Source organism: Dysidea avara, chromosome 15, assembly GCF_963678975.1.
Source record: "Dysidea avara chromosome 15, odDysAvar1.4, whole genome shotgun sequence".
Classification (NCBI taxonomy): Eukaryota; Metazoa; Porifera; class Demospongiae; order Dictyoceratida; family Dysideidae; genus Dysidea; species Dysidea avara.
Window position 1 is genome coordinate 4,588,125 of NC_089286.1, and position 18,290 is coordinate 4,606,414.

An 18,290-nucleotide genomic window follows, 5' to 3' on the forward strand; every position below is an offset into this window, starting at 1 on the left:
TCAGGTGATTATGGAGAATATTAATTGATTATAATAAATACAATTAGTTGACTATACACAATAATTAGGCTGTTGTTCCCTTAACACCTTCACCCTGTAGTGGTAACATGGAGGACATCATTATCAGCTACTGCTCACATTAAATTTGCTACTCCTACTTTTCTTCTTGGCTGGTCTAGAGTATATCATTATGGATTAGTGTTGTTAATGATATTCTACTAACTTTGATGACTTGTTAGTCTTTTTAACATCTCCACCACTGGATGGTTCTGATGTTACCTGTTAACACATTATAATAGTAGAACTCATTTCACCTGATAACTTACTGGTGTTCTTGAGCTACTGGGGAACTTGCTGGTAATTTCATTGATCTACACAACAAGTAATGATGTTAACTCTTTCCTTACAACTATACCTTCTTCTGCATCTTGACTGCCTTCTCTGTTAACTGTTGTAAACACTCAGTACTCTCCAGTGTACGATGGTGACTCTCTCCAAACTACAACAACATGTGATAACTATTATTATAGAATAGGCAAACAAAACAGCTATCAATAAAATAAAAGCATATGTGACCATCTCAGCAAAAACCCGTCTAGTTTGCACAAGCATGTGTTTTGAGGAAAACGAAATTTAAAGAAATTACGCGTGCTACAAAGAAAGTTTTACGCAAGTTTTAATTGAGTCGAGGAAAGAAAGTCTTAACCTATATATACACCATCTTATTCACCTACTCATGGAGAGTTATAAAATCTTTTGTTTCATTTCTGTAGCCCCAATGGTTTGCGTGTCACGTACATTTATTTACGATGCAGTTGACGTAAATAAAATTGTTGCGGTTTTTTTCAGTGAAACTGCATTCACACAGCTATGCGCAAATGACTGCAGGGATAAAACTATACCTTGGTTGATCTGCCAATTCATGGTGAACATTGTAAGCCGAATCTCAACTCTGTAGACTAATTCAAACAAAGTTATGGCTGCTAATGTAAGCACCTGTAGTTTATTTTTAATATAGTCACTGTACAAATCGATTTCCTTGCTCTCCCTACTGTCTAACGCTGTAATTCCAAAACTACTCACCATAATCGACTGAAACTTTGGTGAACCATTCCTTGAACAATGCAGACAATGCTGAGAAAATAAAGGAAATTTGGAAGTTGTGCAAACTAGACAGGTTTTTGCTGAGATGGTCACATATAGAATTCACAACAGTGATGTCACTAATACACAAAATAACTTCCAATTCACTAGAACTTTCTCTTGTCCTATTTTAGTGAACCCAATACAGAGAATGCAGTATAACACTAGTATTTACCCATATATGATAGAGAGATACGAAACGCAAGCTATTTTCAAGTTTGATTTCCACTTCCATTACGTGTGACTTGAAAGGACTGCGCTTAAGTATAGGAATTAGTGTTCTAAGCAGCGTAAATAGTAATCCAACAAGTATTTTAGGCCTTTATGAGAGATATAGGCAAGAGAATTCAAACCATAGATTTTGTAGCAAAGGGTATCACATTAACTGTGACTGTTACATGCCTCACTCATACTACCTTCATGCCTCATCCATACCATTTCTTGTATAGCCTGTTTCACTTTCAAGTCTTGTGGTAAGCTAGGCGTGTCACCAAGACAGTCTTTTGTCCTTGTGTTGCACTTCTAAGGGGTTTAAACTTTTTGCTAAATTTCAAGATACTTTGTCGTTTTTTCAAGCAACTGATCCTGTTTGCTCCAATATTCTCTCTGTTAAATGGTAAGGAAGAGGATTAAAATTGTAGACTATATTTGCGAAGAAAGTTATTTGGGATTTAAAGTTTGGGGCCATTTTGTAATCTCGTTTTATTTGCATATAACTTCCTTGTGCATTGGTACAACCCTATAGATCCCTCAATTACTTACTTGAGTTCATTGTAGCAAAGTTCCACAGTTGTTGGTTACAAACTTCTGTCGATACAACAATTTGTTTCTGCGTAGCAAGCTTTACAAGGATGTTTGTAACATAAGAATTTCAATACAAATGTATGTATTCTGTGACATCACATTTCCATTCATTTTATGTACTCTATTATCTATAATTCACCAAAACTATTATCTGCCAAATTCTATCTAGAGTTAAATCATAAAAAGTTTTGCCCACCAAATCTTCTCAGCTGAGTTAGTGGCAAAATATACTCATATATTGTCATGGTCCTTAGTAATGGTGCCACAAATTGTTGGTGTGTGTAGTGGCATGCTGGGGAAACCATAGCAGTGAAATTCCAAGGTAAAACTGGCTATATACTGCCGTGATTTGAAAACACTCAATATTGAAAGAAAGTATTAGAATCAAAAAATTCATGAAGAAATGATGGGAGTTATAGTGAGATATGGCCATTCAAATTCTGGCCTTGCAACAAGCACAGGATTAACATGTGTAAAACTGCTAGTTCCTATGGTAGTGACAGTAGGTCACACAACAATATTCACAACAAAATTTTCAAGGTTGGGTGGTTACTATAGTGACCTGTCTACATAGACGGCCAGGTTCCATCATTTACAGAGGTTTGCGGAATGTTTGCAACAAAACTGTAAAGTACCAACTGAAAAACGTGATCCATCCACTTTGAAATGCGTCACCACAATTTTGATAGGTCACATTTCCGGTGACTTCCTGTATTGCAAAGATTCTGCAATCCTCTGTACTCTCTTATTCCAACTAGTGCATAAACAAATGTACTGCATTCATTCATTGGTTCGAAGGGTGCATTATTCGAATGACATAAGCAAAGTTTGAATTTTGCGCATGGCAACCTGGTTATATTGGCAAGCAGAAGACTGCAAGAATCCGACTACTCATCACGCCATGAACAATTTTCACTGTGGGCAGTTACACTTGAGAAACTAGAAAGTAATGGAAGGTGGTTGTACACAAAGCCATTAAGTGTCTGACAAGTTAATTAGCTCGCATCCCACAAGTGACCACACCCACTGATAATCGTGAAGTACAGTTGGGACAAGCTGTAGAGGAAGAACATTCGTGAGTTGTATACTGCTGTAAGGTTTTTAAACAGCAGCTACATCTTGTTTTGTGCTTTCTCCTGCTGCCATATCTTGTTAAAGAGACAAATAATAGTGTCAACGTGAGAAATTCCATTTACCAAAAGGAGCCAGAACGACAACTATTGTTTAATGAATTAAGCTGCAATATACTCAAAATCTAGCTAACTGTAGCTACAACTACATACAATGTTCACCAAAGCTTCAAACGTTGCACTCAAACCCTCGAAGCATAAAATCAACATTCGTTTATGTACTAATCGTAAGAACACACATTCTAACTAGTGACCTTTTCTTTGTGAATGTTATATGTGATCTTCTCATGTTGTAGTGCTAGTCTGAAGTCTCCAGTGAATGACAGGCCCTCGGGCTATCAGGTGGTGACTACATGTGTAAGTTACTATAACAACAGGTTGTCATGACAACAATGATGACATACTTTAATGCTACTTGTATGCTCCCATCACCGTGGTACCTGTGTGGGTCACCATAGCAACAGGACAACATGTATAGTTAACATACTTTGTGTTTAGCTTTAGGGCATGTTCCAAGTATGATACTGAGAGATCATATTCCTTACAACTGTGTAACATCAAGGCAATGTTGCTCTGAGGAGAAATGAAGGATAAGAATTACATAGTTATATATGTACACACATCACAAGTGGCTATTTCAGGACTGTCATCTCCAAACATCAGTGAGATAAGGTAATGTGCTCGGTACATCACCCTCAGTGCCACCTGTGTCTGATCACAATGATGACAATATAATGCCAGGTTGACCTGTAACAACAACTCAATAATACTACAGGTAGGAATTTGATGTGTACAGTTAGACAGTACTCACATAAGCAGACACAGTGTCAGGATGATCTACTCCTAGTACACGTTCAAACACCATCACTGCTTTGTGTTGGAAACACATCGCCTAGCAACACTTAATGACACCATTAGCATCACATGATCCATACTCACCGGGACACTCTCATTGGCTAGGAAATGTATCCTCGCCATCAACCTGTGGTGAAGTGTGAAAATACTAGTACACGGTTTGAAGTAAAGTAACACATTCCTAAGACATGTAATGAATCACTGTCTCAGCACTAGTGTTGGGCAATATATCGAAATTTTGTCAATATCGAAAGATATTGATAATTTTTTTAAATCTTGATATTTTGATACGATATCTCACGTGATCTGCACTGGCCAACACGCAACTATCACAAGAAGGCACAGTGTACATTGATTAATTGTTAATTATGTCACGCGATACTTTCACAGCTTTGTTCATTTGTTGTTAGAGTTTGTCATTTGGTGTCTGTGTTTTCTCATTATTAGTACTAGTTTTGAAGTGGAGTTAATATCTTAAACCTATGGTTCAAGGCATCCCTGGTGTTTGGCTGGTACTGTTCTGGTGTATAGCAACGGTAGTTAGTTGTTTCAGCACTTGTATGGCAGAGCCGAGGGCAGAGCAGCCTGAGCTCGTCATTATATCCGACCAGCCTAGTAATGTAGCTGCCTCACACTGTACGAAGAAGAGGAGTCTAGTGTGGTCATATTTCAGGGAATCAACGACACATGCCGTGGACAAGGAGGCAATATATAACAAGTGTGAAGAGAAGGTATCTACCAGTGGTAATGCTACAAATATGGTCAAGGTTAGTGATGTTTTATTTGTACTAAAGACCATTTGTTTAGGTCGCTGATAGTTACGCCACCAGCTTGTAGGCTTTTACTGGCTTGGCTATTATGTGACGGTAGTCTCTGCAGCTGGTTTGTATTAATGATGCTGCTACAAGGTTTGTAGTTGTAGCTATTGTATTAGCCATCAGTGTGCTTTGCAACAAAGGGAGGAGTTGTGACTGTGAGTGTGGTCAATCACAAAATTCCCATGGGTTGTGGCTTGTAGTGGCTGCTATGGTGGTGTAATTACTTTATCAAGGTTAATACCCATCAGTCTGAACTTTAATTATGACTCTAACATTGTGTTTACTGAATGTTTTTGGTAATCTTGCAGCACCTTTCTTACCACCACAAGGAGGAATTGAAGAGCTACCACAACAACAGCAGGCTGCACAAGCTGTTAAAAAACAAAAATTGTCGTCACGCCACAAGCAGACCTCACTGACACAGAGTTTTAGTTACACAGTTGGCTATGGAAGTATGTCACATATTATACTCATGTATGTTATGATGGTGTATATATTGCGCATGCGTAGAAGCTTGAGATTAGAAAGTAGTAATAAGAGTTTGTGTTGGTTCGCGTGCTGGACCTTGATCCGTTGTCTTGCCATCGATCCTGTCTTGTAACAAGTGGGGGCTTGTCCGGGAGAGAAAACCAACGACATTGTGAACTTTTGTCGTCGCAGCGGAGAAGTCACTGCGGAGGTCGTTCCGCCTAAGCTCAAAATCCTTGGTACCGGGTCAAAAGTACCGAAACAGGTGTGACTTTTGTTGTTGAACCGCTTTGTTTTTGTTTTCTCTTTGTGCTACGCTAGTTGGTCGTCGCCTGGCATTGTAGACAGTGATCTTAGTGTATGGCATGGTCGCCATATGGTGAGCTACAATTGGAATCGTTTTGTGGATTTTATTTGGTGGTGATTATTATTGTTATTGGACTCTCGTTTCGTGGATTATTGTTTTGTGGACTATAGTTGCGAGTTGTAGATATGTCGTTCAGTGTTGAAACCTTCGTAGCTGCTCCTAAGTTAAGTGAATTGGCAGCACGGAAGAGGTCAGAACTAGTAGCGCTGGCAAACCATTTTAAACTAGAAGTAAGTACTTCGATGAGGAAGGGAGATGTGAAGAAGCTTGTGAGTAATTATTTAATGGATGAGAATATTGTGTCAGACGATGAAGAGGCTATTGAGGAAAGTAACCTTATTGAAATGAAACGGTTAGAATTACAAGAAAAGGAAAGGGAGCATGGAGGCACAATTCAGAATAAAAGAGCTTGAGATTAAGGAACGTGAGATTGCTGTACAATTGAAGGCAAAGGAATTGGAACTGGCTACAGCTACTGCTAAAACACCTACCAGTGTCTCGGAGAAGTTTGATGTGACAAGGCATATAAGATTTGTTCCTCCTTTTCAGGAGACAGAACCAGACAGGTATTTTCTGCACTTAGAGAAGGTGGCAACAAGTTTGGAGTGGCCCAGAGAAGTCTGGACTTTGTTACTTCAAAGTACCTAGTTGGGAAAGCCCGAGAAGTTTATTCAGCTTTATCTGTCGATCAAAGCTCTGTGTACAACACGGTAAAGTCAGCCATCCTGAAGGCCTATGAACTGGTGCCGGAGGCATATCGCCAAAAGTTCCGTTGCACCAAGAAAGGGTCGACATAGACATATTCAGAGAGAAACAAACCCTGTTTGATAGGTGGTGTGCCTCAAATGAAGTAAATGGTGATTTTGAGAAACTGAGACAGCTCATCCTATTAGAAAATTTTAAAGACTGCCTTCCTATTGAGATAAAGACTTACCTAGATGAGCAGAAAGTGGATAACCTTCATCATGCGGCAACCAGAGCTGATGACTATGCACTGACTCACAGAAACAGCTTTAACAGGCCAGATGCCCGTTCAGATCCTGTAAATAAAACTTCAGGCACAGGAAAGCGTGACCACAGAAGTGGAACAGGTCCACAGAATCCTTATGATCGGGGAACACCCAGGTTGCCACTGGGCCCGACCTGCTACTACTGTAAGCACAGAGGACATGTCAAAGCTGAGTGCCCAGCCCTTGAGAGGAAGGATGGTAAAACTCGTAGTAATTCTGTTGTTGCACCCCATAAGTTAGAAGATAGTAGTGTTGAAGCGGAGTCAATGAAGGTCCCAGTTGAATATGAGCCTTTGGTGTCAAGGGGAACGATATCCCTTATTGGCTCAGTGGGGGAGAATCCAGTAACAATTTTACGTGATACGGGAGCATCACAATCTCTGGTACTAGCAGATACTTTGCCATTTTCGAATGAGTCAGCTACTGGAACTAGTGTGTTGCTGCAAGGTGTGGAACTAGGTACAATGAAGGTACCATTGCACAAGGTGTTTTTGAGATGTAACCTACTCAGTGGTCCTGTGATAATTGGAGTTAGGCCCTCCTTACCTGTGAGAGGAATCACAGTCCTGTTGGGAAATGATCTAGCTGGAGGAAGAGTAGTGGAGAACCCTCAAGTTTCAGAGGTGCCTCAGATGAGCTGTAATGATGAAGGAACAGGAAAACAGAATTCAGAGTTATTTCCTGCCTGTGCTGTTACATGGGCTATGGCGCGAGCTAGATCATCTTCCCGGGTCTCAGTTGAACAGGATGAACACCAACAATCTATACCAAATTTGAATATGGACAGTCAACAACTGGATTTAGCTGACACATTGTTGAAGCACTCACCTATTGTCTCACCCAGTAATTTGGCAGAGCAGCAGGTAGATGAGTTAGATTTTAACCATGCTTTGTTCCGACATAATCTAATTAAAGAGCAGAAGAGTGACTCTGAGATGCAGTCACTTAGTCAGTATGCTGTTAGTGAGAAGGAAGCTGCTGTAATACCAAGTTGCTATTACTGGAAGGAGGGTGTGCTTATGAGGAAGTGGCGGTCACCAGACGTCCCTGCTGGTGATGAATGAAAAGTTCTGCATCAGATTGTTCTCCCGGGGAAGTATCGTGGCACTGTATTGAGTCTGGCACATGAGACTCCTATGGCTGGCCATTTAGGTATCAAGAAGACCTATTGTAAAGTGTTGAATCACTACTATTGGCCTGGAGCTCACAGAGATGTGAAGAGCTTCATTCGTTCATGCCATATTTGCCAGATGGTGGGAAAGCCCAATCAGAAGCCACCAGTGGCTCCTATGAAGCCCATTCCAGTGTTAGGTAAGCCATTTTCGCACGTTATTATTGATTGTGTGGGGCCACTTCCCCAATGTAAGAGTGGAAGCCAGTATATCCTAACCATAATGTGTGCGGCTACCCGTTTTCGGAGGCCATTCCGCTCCGAAGTATCCGGACACCACAGGTAGTGAAGGCTTTGATCAAATTTTTTACTCTGGTGGGGCTTCCTCAGTCAGTTCAGTCCGACCAGGGTTCAAATTTCATGTCTGGGATACTTCAAGAGGTCATGTTTCAACTGGGTATCAAGTAAGTGAAGTCAACTGCATACCACCCCCAGTCACAGGGTGCATTAGAGAGATTCCATCAGACATTAAAGAAACATGTTGAGGGCTTACTGCCTACAGGAGAAGAGAGAGTGGGACGAAGGCATTCCACTCCTACTGTTTGCTGTACGTGAGTCTGTACAGGAGTCGTTGGGATTCAGCCCTTTTGAGTTAGTGTTCGGTCATACCCCACGTGGCCCATTGAAACTTCTCAAGGAGATGTGGTTAGCTGAAGACTCATCAGATGATCTTCTCACACATGTATCAGATGTACGGGAAAGACTAACGAGGGCTAATGACCTGGCACAGCAGAAACTTAAGGAGAGTCAGTGTAAGATGAAGACATGGTTCGACAGAAGGCTAGAACACGGACATTTCGTCCTGGAGACCAGGTATTAGTGTTGCTCCCCATTCATGGTAGCCCCCTCCAAGCCCGGTACTGTGGACCTTATACAGTGGAGAAGAGGACAAGTGAAGTTGATTATGTAATTAGCACCCCAGACAGACGGAAGCTGAAGCAACTTTGCCATATCAACATGTTAAAACCTTACCATGGTAAGGATGGTCCCACTTCTTGCAGAACTGTAACTAATACAGCCACTGTAAGTAGTCACCCTCCTAATAATGAAATTGATCCTAGTCCTGTGGAGAAGGGTATGAAGCTGCACAACTCAGACATCCTTGCCAAGATAAGTGACAAGTTGAATCATCTCCCAGAGAACGAGAATGCTGTAATCAAGCAGCTTGTTGAGGAATTCTCTGATCTATTTCCTGATGTTCCAGGGAGGACAACAGCTACCTGTCATGACGTAGATGTTGGTGATACTCGCCCTATCAAGCAGCACCCTTACCGAGTGAACCCTGCTAAGTTGACTGCTTTAAGACACGAAGTGGAATACATGTTACGTAATGGCATCATTGAGGAGAGTCAGAGCCAGTGGAGCTCCCCCTGTGTCCTGGTTCCCAAACCAGATGGTACATTTAGATTTTGTACTGATTTTAGACGAGTCAATGCTGTGACCAGATCTGATTCTTTCCCGATACCTAGAGTAGACGATTGTATCGACCAAATCGGACATTCTCAGTACATTAGCAAATTTGATTTGTTAAAAGGCTACTGGCAAGTGCCATTAACTGAGCAGGCAAAGGAAGTATCAACATTTGTGACACCAGACGGGCTATACCAATATACTGTAATGCCCTTTGGGATGAAAAACGCCCCAGCTACTTACCAGAGGATGATAAATAAGGTGACTTCAGGTCTGAAAGGTTGTGGTGCGTACATAGATGATCTAGTAATATACAGTGACAATTGGGAACAGCACCTTGTTCAGCTCAGTGATCTTTTGTTCAGACTACGTGATGCAAAGTTGACGGTAAACCTAGTGAAAAGTGAATTCTGTCATGCTCATGTAGTGTTCCTAGGCTAAGTAGTTGGTCAAGGTCAGGTCACTCCGGTGACAGCTAAGGTTGAAGCCATTCAGAGGTACCCAGTACCTAAAGATAAAAGTGACCTCATGAGATTCCTGGGAATGGCAGGGTACTATCGGAAATTTTGTCACAACTTTGTCACAACTTTGCCACAATTGCTTCTCCGCTTACTGCACTTCTTCAGAAGAAACAGAAATTTGTCTGGACATCAGCTTGTCAGAGTGCATTTGAATGAATTAAGTCAGTGTTGTTATTGGCACCAGTACTTGTTGCACCCAATTTCAGTGCATCATTTAAGTTGTTTGTGAATGCCTGTGACATTGGAGTGGGCGGTGTCCTTCTACAAGAGGACCTACAAGGGATCAATCACCCTGTCTGTTATTTTTCCAAAAAGTTTGATGCTCACCAATGTAACTATTCTACATGTGAGAAAGAGACTTTGGCTTTACTGCTTTCTCTTCAGCATTTTGACATTTATCTACGTCCCACAGTTGCTCCAGTCCAAGTTTTCACGGATCACAATCCATTAGTGTTCATCAATAAGATGAGGAACAGCAATTCGGTGGAGCTTAGGCCTTCAAGAATATGACTTGGAAATATGTCATGTAAAAGGACGTGATAATGTGCTGGCAGATGCTCTGTCTAGAGCTATGTGAGGTTTGAACGATTGTTTTTTTTTCTCTTCCTTTAGTTGATTTTACTTTTTTGGCATATTGTTGTTATGGATTATGGATTATGTCATTTTGGAACTGTATGCATACTTAGTTTTTTTTCTGTTTTGTTGCTTATATACACCCATGTACTTGTGTCATGCACCCACCTCGCTTTTGTAGTGTACCTTCTCTTTGTAGGGGGGATTTTGTGGGGGGGGGTGTGTGTTATGATGGTGTATATATTGCACATGCGTAGAAGCTTGAGATTAGAAAGTAGTAATAAGAGTTTGTGTTGGTTCGCGTGCTGGACCTTGATCTGTTGTCTCACCATTGATCCTGTCTTGTAACATGTAGCATATTATACAATATGTACAATACAGAAGATTCACTGCATTGTAAAGCTATCAACAAAGCCCTGGTGAAAATGCTAGCTACTGATATGCAACCTGGTAGCATTGTTGAAGATAAAAAATTCCAGGAGTTTCTTAAAGTAATTGATCCTAAGTACATACCTCCTAGCCGTCGTACAATAATGAGAGATTATATGCCTGGCTTGTATAAAAATTCCACAGAAGAATTGCATAGTCAGCTTATGAAGGTGGAGTATTGTTCTATCACTACAGACTTATGGACCTCTCAAGCCACCATGGGATGTGTAACTGTAACCTGCCACTTTCTCACAGATGACTGGGAGTTAAAGTCGGTTGTGCTAGACACTGTTCAGATTCAGGATTCACATACTGCTGAGAACATTGGAGCCCTACTTCTTAGCATTACAGATAAGTGGGGCATTACAGACAAAGTTTGCTGTGCAGTCACAGATAATGCTAGCAACATAGTTGCTGCAATATGCCACAATAAGTAGAATCATTTGCCTTGCTTTGTGCATACTCTTAATCTGATAGTGACCAATTCTTTACAAGATGTGCCCGAAGTGGCAGCTTTACTGCAACGCTGCAAGCACATTGTGAGCTATTTTCATAAGAGTACCAAAGCAACTGATAAAACTCACATCTATTCAGATTCATCTCAACATTGATAATCACAAAAAGTGGAAACTCACTGGAATTCATCTTTTTACATGCTTGAAAGGATTGTAGAGCAGGAAGGAAGCTGTCCGAACAGCTTTTTGTCTACGAAATAGAAATGATTTAACAATTTCTGATGAAGAAGTTGAGGTCATAAAAGGAATCATTGAAGTACTACAACCTTTTGAAACAGTAACCAGAGAAATTTCTGCTGAATCATATTTCAGGCTCAAAAATTCTTCCACTATCAAGAGCACTACAAAGGCTTACCTGTTCAGCTAAAAAACCTCTTAAATATAGAAGACAATATGTTACTTACTGTTCTGACATTGTTGGATCCCAGATTTAAAAAGATTGCATTTTCAGATTTTGGGATTGCAGCAAAGGTTGGACAATACATTATTCGGGAAATAGCAGCATCACTGAGACTAGAAGACAATGAACTGTCTGATGGTACAGAAGTAGAAGTAATTGTTGAAGATGCATCATATACCAATGAAAAGAGTTTGTGGCATAATTTTGATCAACAAGTAGCACGGGCTTCTACTACAACTTCTCTGAGTTCAGAACTGACAATACAAATGCAGCAGTATCTACGACTGTACAATATTGAAAGAAAAGATAATCTTTTAAATTGGTAGAAGAAGAATAGTGCATCTTACACACACATTTCCAGATTAGCTAAGAAGTATCTTGCTATTCCTGGAACATCTGTACCTTCTGAGCAAATATTTAGCAAGGCTGGGCAGATTATTTCGCAAAGAAGAAACAGACTGAAGCCAAAACATGTTTACCTTTCTAAACAACAGCTTGTAATGTAGTTAACTTATGCTTCATATATCATATCAAAACTATCAATATCGTTCATATTTTTAAGTATCGTATCGATTTAAAGTTCCTGGTATTGCCCATCACTACTCAGCACAACACAAAGTGATAAAATCACTGAGAAAACTCAGTGGGTTTTTATAGTGAGCATCAGACATCCAAGGAAGAATTCCCTATCACCAACACCATCAGGTGTCTATAGTGGAAACTGCGAATAGGGAATACATCATCATCTGCTCACTACCACTAACTGCCCAACTGATCAGTTTTATAGGAACACTTGTCACTATCGATTGTGGGTTTGAGTTATCATGACTACAGATATTATTTTAACAAATGAAAAGATAAAATGAGTCAACTAACTAACTAATTAAAATATCTTGTGCAGTAGCTTACATACTCATGAACACACTCACACTGTAACATAACACACTGTAACATAACACACTGTAACATAACACACTGTAACATAACACTCTGTAACATAACACACAACACTATACTCACTGCAATACGTCACTACACAACACTATACACACAGCAAAACAACATACACTATACACAGACAGACAGATATTTCACCTATAACAGTTAGTAATATCAGAGTGTAGAGGACCAAACACTTGAGAGTATATCCCCATTGCTTGAGAGGTCATCTCATGAGCATCAGAGAAGTTACCTGTGTAGGATCATGTAAGCACATGGTAGAGGATCACATGGTCTCACCTGAGCTGACTTGAGATGTGGCCAACTCAAACAGAGCACTACCATCAGATGGCTGTAATGATGAGAATGTTAATATGATAACTCTTAATGTGGAATATATATATTTATACCTTAAACTGAGCTACCCTGATGATTGGTAGAAGATTAAAGATGTCCTCCTCAGTGAAGCTAGGTTGTGTAGTGAAGTCATATTCTCTTAGAACAAGTTGTACACCTACAGGAAAGGGACAACATGTAGTGAGTAGTTAACATGTTGTGGTAGATGAGTTATACACAAATGATTCATACACTACATGAAACTGAATACCTTGGATCAACCAATAGTGTCCTGATTATCAAGGTGTCCTGATTTTCCAGGTACTTTGCATATTAAGGGATACTTTGGGACTAAGTGTAGGTGTGCTGAAGTTTACACAGTAACAGGTTCCAATGTAATACAGTAAAACGGACACCTTGGGACCAAAAGTGTGGGAATTTTCCAGGACACTTTACATGTTAAGAGATACTTGGTAACCATTATGCTTTAGCTCAGTCAGTGAACATCCAGTCACGAGGAGCTTTGTATCATCACACCACCTCTGATTAATCCAGCAGACCACCTAGTGTACTGAAGTCACAGGGTAGCTACCTCCAAATCGACACTTTTCAGTTACTCAGTCAGTCATTAGACAATTCCATTTAATATATTTAAAATTTCATAGCAACTAGTTGAAAGTGTTTCGGGTCAAGCTGAAAGCTTGTTTGGGCTCAGTTTTACCTAATATAACCAATACTGTCTCATCATTGTCAAGAAAAAGTGACAAAAATAAGCCCATCATATCAAAATAAGCCCCAAAATGAGCCCCAAAATAAGTCCTACTCACCCCAACATTGATACTCCTTAAATAATATTATACTGGCTGACTCAGCTACTGGTCTGCTAAGGTGACCAAGGATTTCTTGGCTGTCAACTTAACGAAGACAGCTATCTTACAAACTGATCCTTCACAAATTTTACTCTAGTTAAAACTGCTGGATTAAACTGCTTCATTCCAGGGTAAACAAGTTGATGCTGTGCTACCTCTACACACCAGGCGCCATGCAGCTATCTAGTTAAACTGTAATTAATCATAGATAGTATATGCTACTATGAATTAACCAACTATAACTATTTTGTAGTTTTGGTTGTACAATAATATCAAGAGTTCATAATATTATGAACTCTTGATAATATTATTAGCTAATTCTCGAAAATTTGTAATTCATAAGCCTCATAGCTGCTCTTCATTTTCGTTCGTATACGTAAGGGATACGCCCCTTTTCAACTCGAAGCAATAGGCTATTCCTGGTAGTGTACAAGGCCTGCATTATTGTTTTTCAGTTGTTAAACGCCTGAAAACCTCAAAGGGACGGTAGTTTACGGTGGGGTCTATTCTACGGAACGGAACAGAATGATGGACTAAACTGCGGAACGGAATGCTTTCTCAGATTGAAGCTTGCAGCTTACCATTGCTGCTTCCAGCAGGTAATCAAACGTACCCCAAGAAAGATAAAACGAATTTAAGGATCGATTGTGGGTTCTTGTTGGTTGTCATTAGTAACGAAGTACTAATTGTGGGAATAGCTGACTCAGTGTGTTCATCTTCGGATATATCAAGTAGGGAACTTAATGCATGACTTGTTTTTACTAGTATGTGAGTTATTTTTACTTACTTGACTTTAGAATGTACAGTCTGAGGCCCAGCCTTTCTAATCGGCATAAATCAGTATGTGTATAGCTACACTACAAAGGAAACAAGTATGGTGACAAGCTGAATCAACTCAGTCTAACCAGAATCTAAAGGAATTTTGTGCAGTGTGTGAGGAGCAAACATTCAGATACCTCAAGGAGGCTATATTGTGTGAACATCAATGATTCATTAACAGAGTAGTGGACTATTGTCAGATATCTCAGCCTGAGTACTGAGTTGAATTCTGGATGGGGTCTATTTTACAGAATGGAATGCTTTCTGAATCAACTTGCAGCTTGGCTAGCTGCTATCATTGCTGAAATTGCATTTTATCAGTGGAACCTCCCGGAAAATGGAATAGGATAATTATAAAACATTAATTAAGTGATTGTTTAGGTAATCATGACTTTATTCAGTCTAATAAACAGAATATATGGTTGATTGAGTGAGGTATCACTTTCAGAATGTTCGGACAACCAGTGATGAGATGCATGGATTCATCGAATTTTTGTTGTGGTTGGAGACATTAAATATCCAAAAGCAAACTGACTGTATAATATTAATTCACTTTCTTTATATTTTCTCAATTTTGAGCCTGTATACAAATAATTGAATTTTCCTTGTCAATAGAAATCCTAGAATAAGATGGGAGAGAAACTTATCTTTGTTTACCTATACTGTACAACCAAGAGTTCGTAATACTGATTTGTATGGGGGAGAGTGTCTAACTCTCAGTATGGCCTGTACAAACACCCTGCGTAAAGTTCACCTTTCATCAAATCAACACCTTTACTGGGGGGTAGAAAACTGTTGATTAGTGTTGCTGAAGAAGGTAAAGCCTTTGTTCTGAAATAAGGCCGAGGTGTTACTTTAAGCAGGGCGTTTGGTGAATGCATTCAAGTTAGACACTCTCCACCTTATTATGAACTCTTGGTACAACTTCAAAGGAAAATGAAGAAAACATACAGATGAATCAATAAAATCACTACAGTAAGGCGAATTACAGACTAGTGAGATCTTGGTTAATTAATGACAGTGGTTGGAGATTAAGTGTGGTAGCTTCTTGTTCTTGAATATGTTGCAAAGTGGAAGTACAAATCAAAATGGGATATCAATTTCATTATGAAAAATTTGTATACATAAATAATCTAGCATTACTATTTCATTTGTCCTCCACTTAAACATGCTACAACAGTACTAGTGTCAGTACATTGGCAGTGAGTCTACCTTGAAATTTCAACTCTAGAGTAGATCCAACACAGGACAGCCCACACTGTAACAAATACATATGATCCCATTGTAATTTCATGGACCAGCTGGACTGGGAATCACTTGAAAATAGACGAACAAATTTAACCTGTTTTGTTTGAAGTGAAATGTTACACTTAAGAAATCTTAGGATTCTTAGGTGGTATGTAATTAATGTGTGTTCCATTTCAGGTCTGACTAGATACATTGAAATTACACACACATCCTGGTCCAAATCACGTTTGCCTGGTGGCTACGGGCATGGTTTCACATGCGGCTTATAATAGAGATTTGGCTGATCTTGGAGTTTTGGCATTTAGCCTGATTCAAGGCTAGCAGTCAGACACATCCTTGAATTGTGTAACAGATAAAATCAGCTCACTATTGAATACGGCATTAGTCCACTGCACCAGCTGTTAATATATAAATAACTCCATGCATACACTTCAGTGATGTTTGCAGAATATACCCTCCTTGCGGTCTGCCAAAATATTTGCTCCTCACACACTGCACAAAATTTTTCAAGTTCGAATTCAGCTGGCTCTTTCCTGTTACCAGTATCTTCCTGCTTGCTTTATTTATACACTGACTTATGACTTGAAAGACCGGCCCAGACTGTTTTCTAAAGTCTAAATAAGAAAAACAGCTCACATAAGTTCCCTTCCGTATGGATGAACATCACTGATACAGCTCATCCCACAATAATACTTCGTTACTAATGACAACCAACAAAAACCCACAATCGATCCGTTAATTCTTTTTGTCTTATGTTTAATCACCCACTGGAGATGCCACTGCTAACTTATAGGGGAAGTTTCAGCAATGGTAAGTTGCAAGCTTCAATTTGAGAAAGCGTTCCGTTCCGTGGTTTAGTCCATCATTCCGTTCCGTTCCGTTCCGTAGAATAGTCCCCACCGTAGTTTACAAAGCCTGAGAAAAGTCACCACACCCGTATTTCAGTCTGCCGAAAAGAAACCACCTCAGAGCAAAGTTCACCTGTGTAGAAGTTTAATACAGACTTTATTTCGCTTTTACTTCTTACGTAAAAGCTGCTTTTACCATTATTTAAATGATTTTGCTCACGTTGGTGCGTACGGACGAACATAGGTAGATAGGTAGGTATACATACACACTTTTACAAAATAATTTCATTAAATCAGGCACACGCCCACAGCCGGCCGAAGCCGGCTGTGGGCACGCGCCTGGTTTAAAAATCATTCCCTTCACAGTAGCCTCAAAACTATAGCAATCCTCAGAATCTGAAATTGTAATTTGCATACTACACTAGAGTTAATTGAAGTCTAGTGCAAGGCAGCTGCCAGTGCAGCAGTGCACCAAATCACATAGCTGTTAGCCATTACACTAATAGCTGTTAACTATTACACTAGCGTGCAACTTTTAAATTACAAGTTTAAGCATGCCAGTTACTAAATACGTTAAGGGTGATATTGAAAGAGATGCTGAAGTCACAGGTCAAGACCCAAGTCAAAGGCCAAGGTGAAATGTAAAACCCAGTCAAGAATTAGACCACAGTCACAGATCTACTTAACGTGGACACACATACATACACATCACAAAAACCAACAAAACAATAAGTATACAATTGCAACTACAAAGAAAAATTAAACTGAACAAGACCAGACCTCTCAACTTGGAACTCAAGTCAACCTTGAGGATCCCAGCAGTCATTATCCATGCAGCAGACCTTAAGCCCTCCATCAAAGATGACGGCTTGTACATGCACATATATTTTAAAAGGAACTGTTTAAAAATGTATGACCTATCTACGTGAGTGCATGCTGCTGTTTACTGCAGCTCATCATCCACCTATGCTACCATAGCTACAAAGTGTAGTTAACTATAATAAGAACACAATTACATACAAGCTTCTGAGCCTGCTCTGGAATCATGTGACTTGTCGAGTGCTCACTAAACAAATCATTTGCTTGAGAAGACCAAGTCACCATCTCCCATCAGTCTCTATAGCATCTTCATTCACAGAGCGTATCCACGTACAATAGCTGCTTCATAGAGTGACGGTGAGTCATCATTTTCTTTCTTTCTTCCTGAACAAGTTTTGCATCTACCCTCCATTTTTCAAAACAGCATCACGTGTTGCAAGTTGAGTGTTCACTATTTGGAAAAGTCTATTTTGTCAAAACTTATGACAGTATGAGCATACACCGAGTGGGATACAGATTGTTTGTGGTTGCTGAGATGAATTACTGGTGTGCTAGCTACCACATTCAGTTATAAAACATTTTAGCCTTAATTCTCAGCCTCTGGCTTACCATTGGCCAGCAGTTGTCATGCCCCCGTGGCCTGCAGCTGATCAGTATGGTGCCAGACTTGTTGATCTACGAGTGATTATTTGAAACTTGCTGAATTTTAACTTGATCTGTGATTGCATATCGTTTGTTTTTGCATAACGTGATGGAAAGAAGTACATCATTGTGAGAAAACCTCCACAACTGATGTGA

The 18,290-nt window shown here is 39.8% G+C and overlaps 1 protein-coding gene across 2 annotated transcripts in view; it reads right to left on the bottom strand.

Moving 5' to 3' along the window:
* LOC136245685 (clustered mitochondria protein homolog) overlaps positions 1-18,290 on the bottom strand; it is a 26,666-nt gene continuing 8,376 nt past the window's right edge. The window contains exons 2-16 of one of the 2 annotated variants that reach the window (XM_066037175.1): positions 14,546-14,615; positions 12,964-13,067; positions 12,854-12,905; positions 12,710-12,806; positions 4,017-4,059; positions 3,889-3,969; positions 3,699-3,824; positions 3,565-3,650; positions 3,482-3,517; positions 3,332-3,426; positions 416-499; positions 327-371; positions 224-279; positions 159-175; positions 1-94 (exon numbers count right to left, since the gene is read on the bottom strand). In XM_066037175.1, the coding sequence (XP_065893247.1) occupies positions 3,363-3,426; positions 3,482-3,517; positions 3,565-3,650; positions 3,699-3,824; positions 3,889-3,969; positions 4,017-4,059; positions 12,710-12,806; positions 12,854-12,905; positions 12,964-13,067; positions 14,546-14,615 (759 nt within the window). In that variant the 3' untranslated portion in view covers positions 1-94; positions 159-175; positions 224-279; ... (1 more) ...; positions 416-499; positions 3,332-3,362. Of the gene's footprint in view, positions 176-223; positions 280-326; positions 372-415; positions 500-3,331; positions 3,427-3,481; positions 3,518-3,564; positions 3,651-3,698; positions 3,825-3,888; positions 3,970-4,016; positions 4,060-12,709; positions 12,807-12,853; positions 12,906-12,963; positions 13,068-14,545; positions 14,616-18,290 lie in introns of both variants that reach the window. The other variant, XM_066037174.1, reaches the window with a different exon arrangement.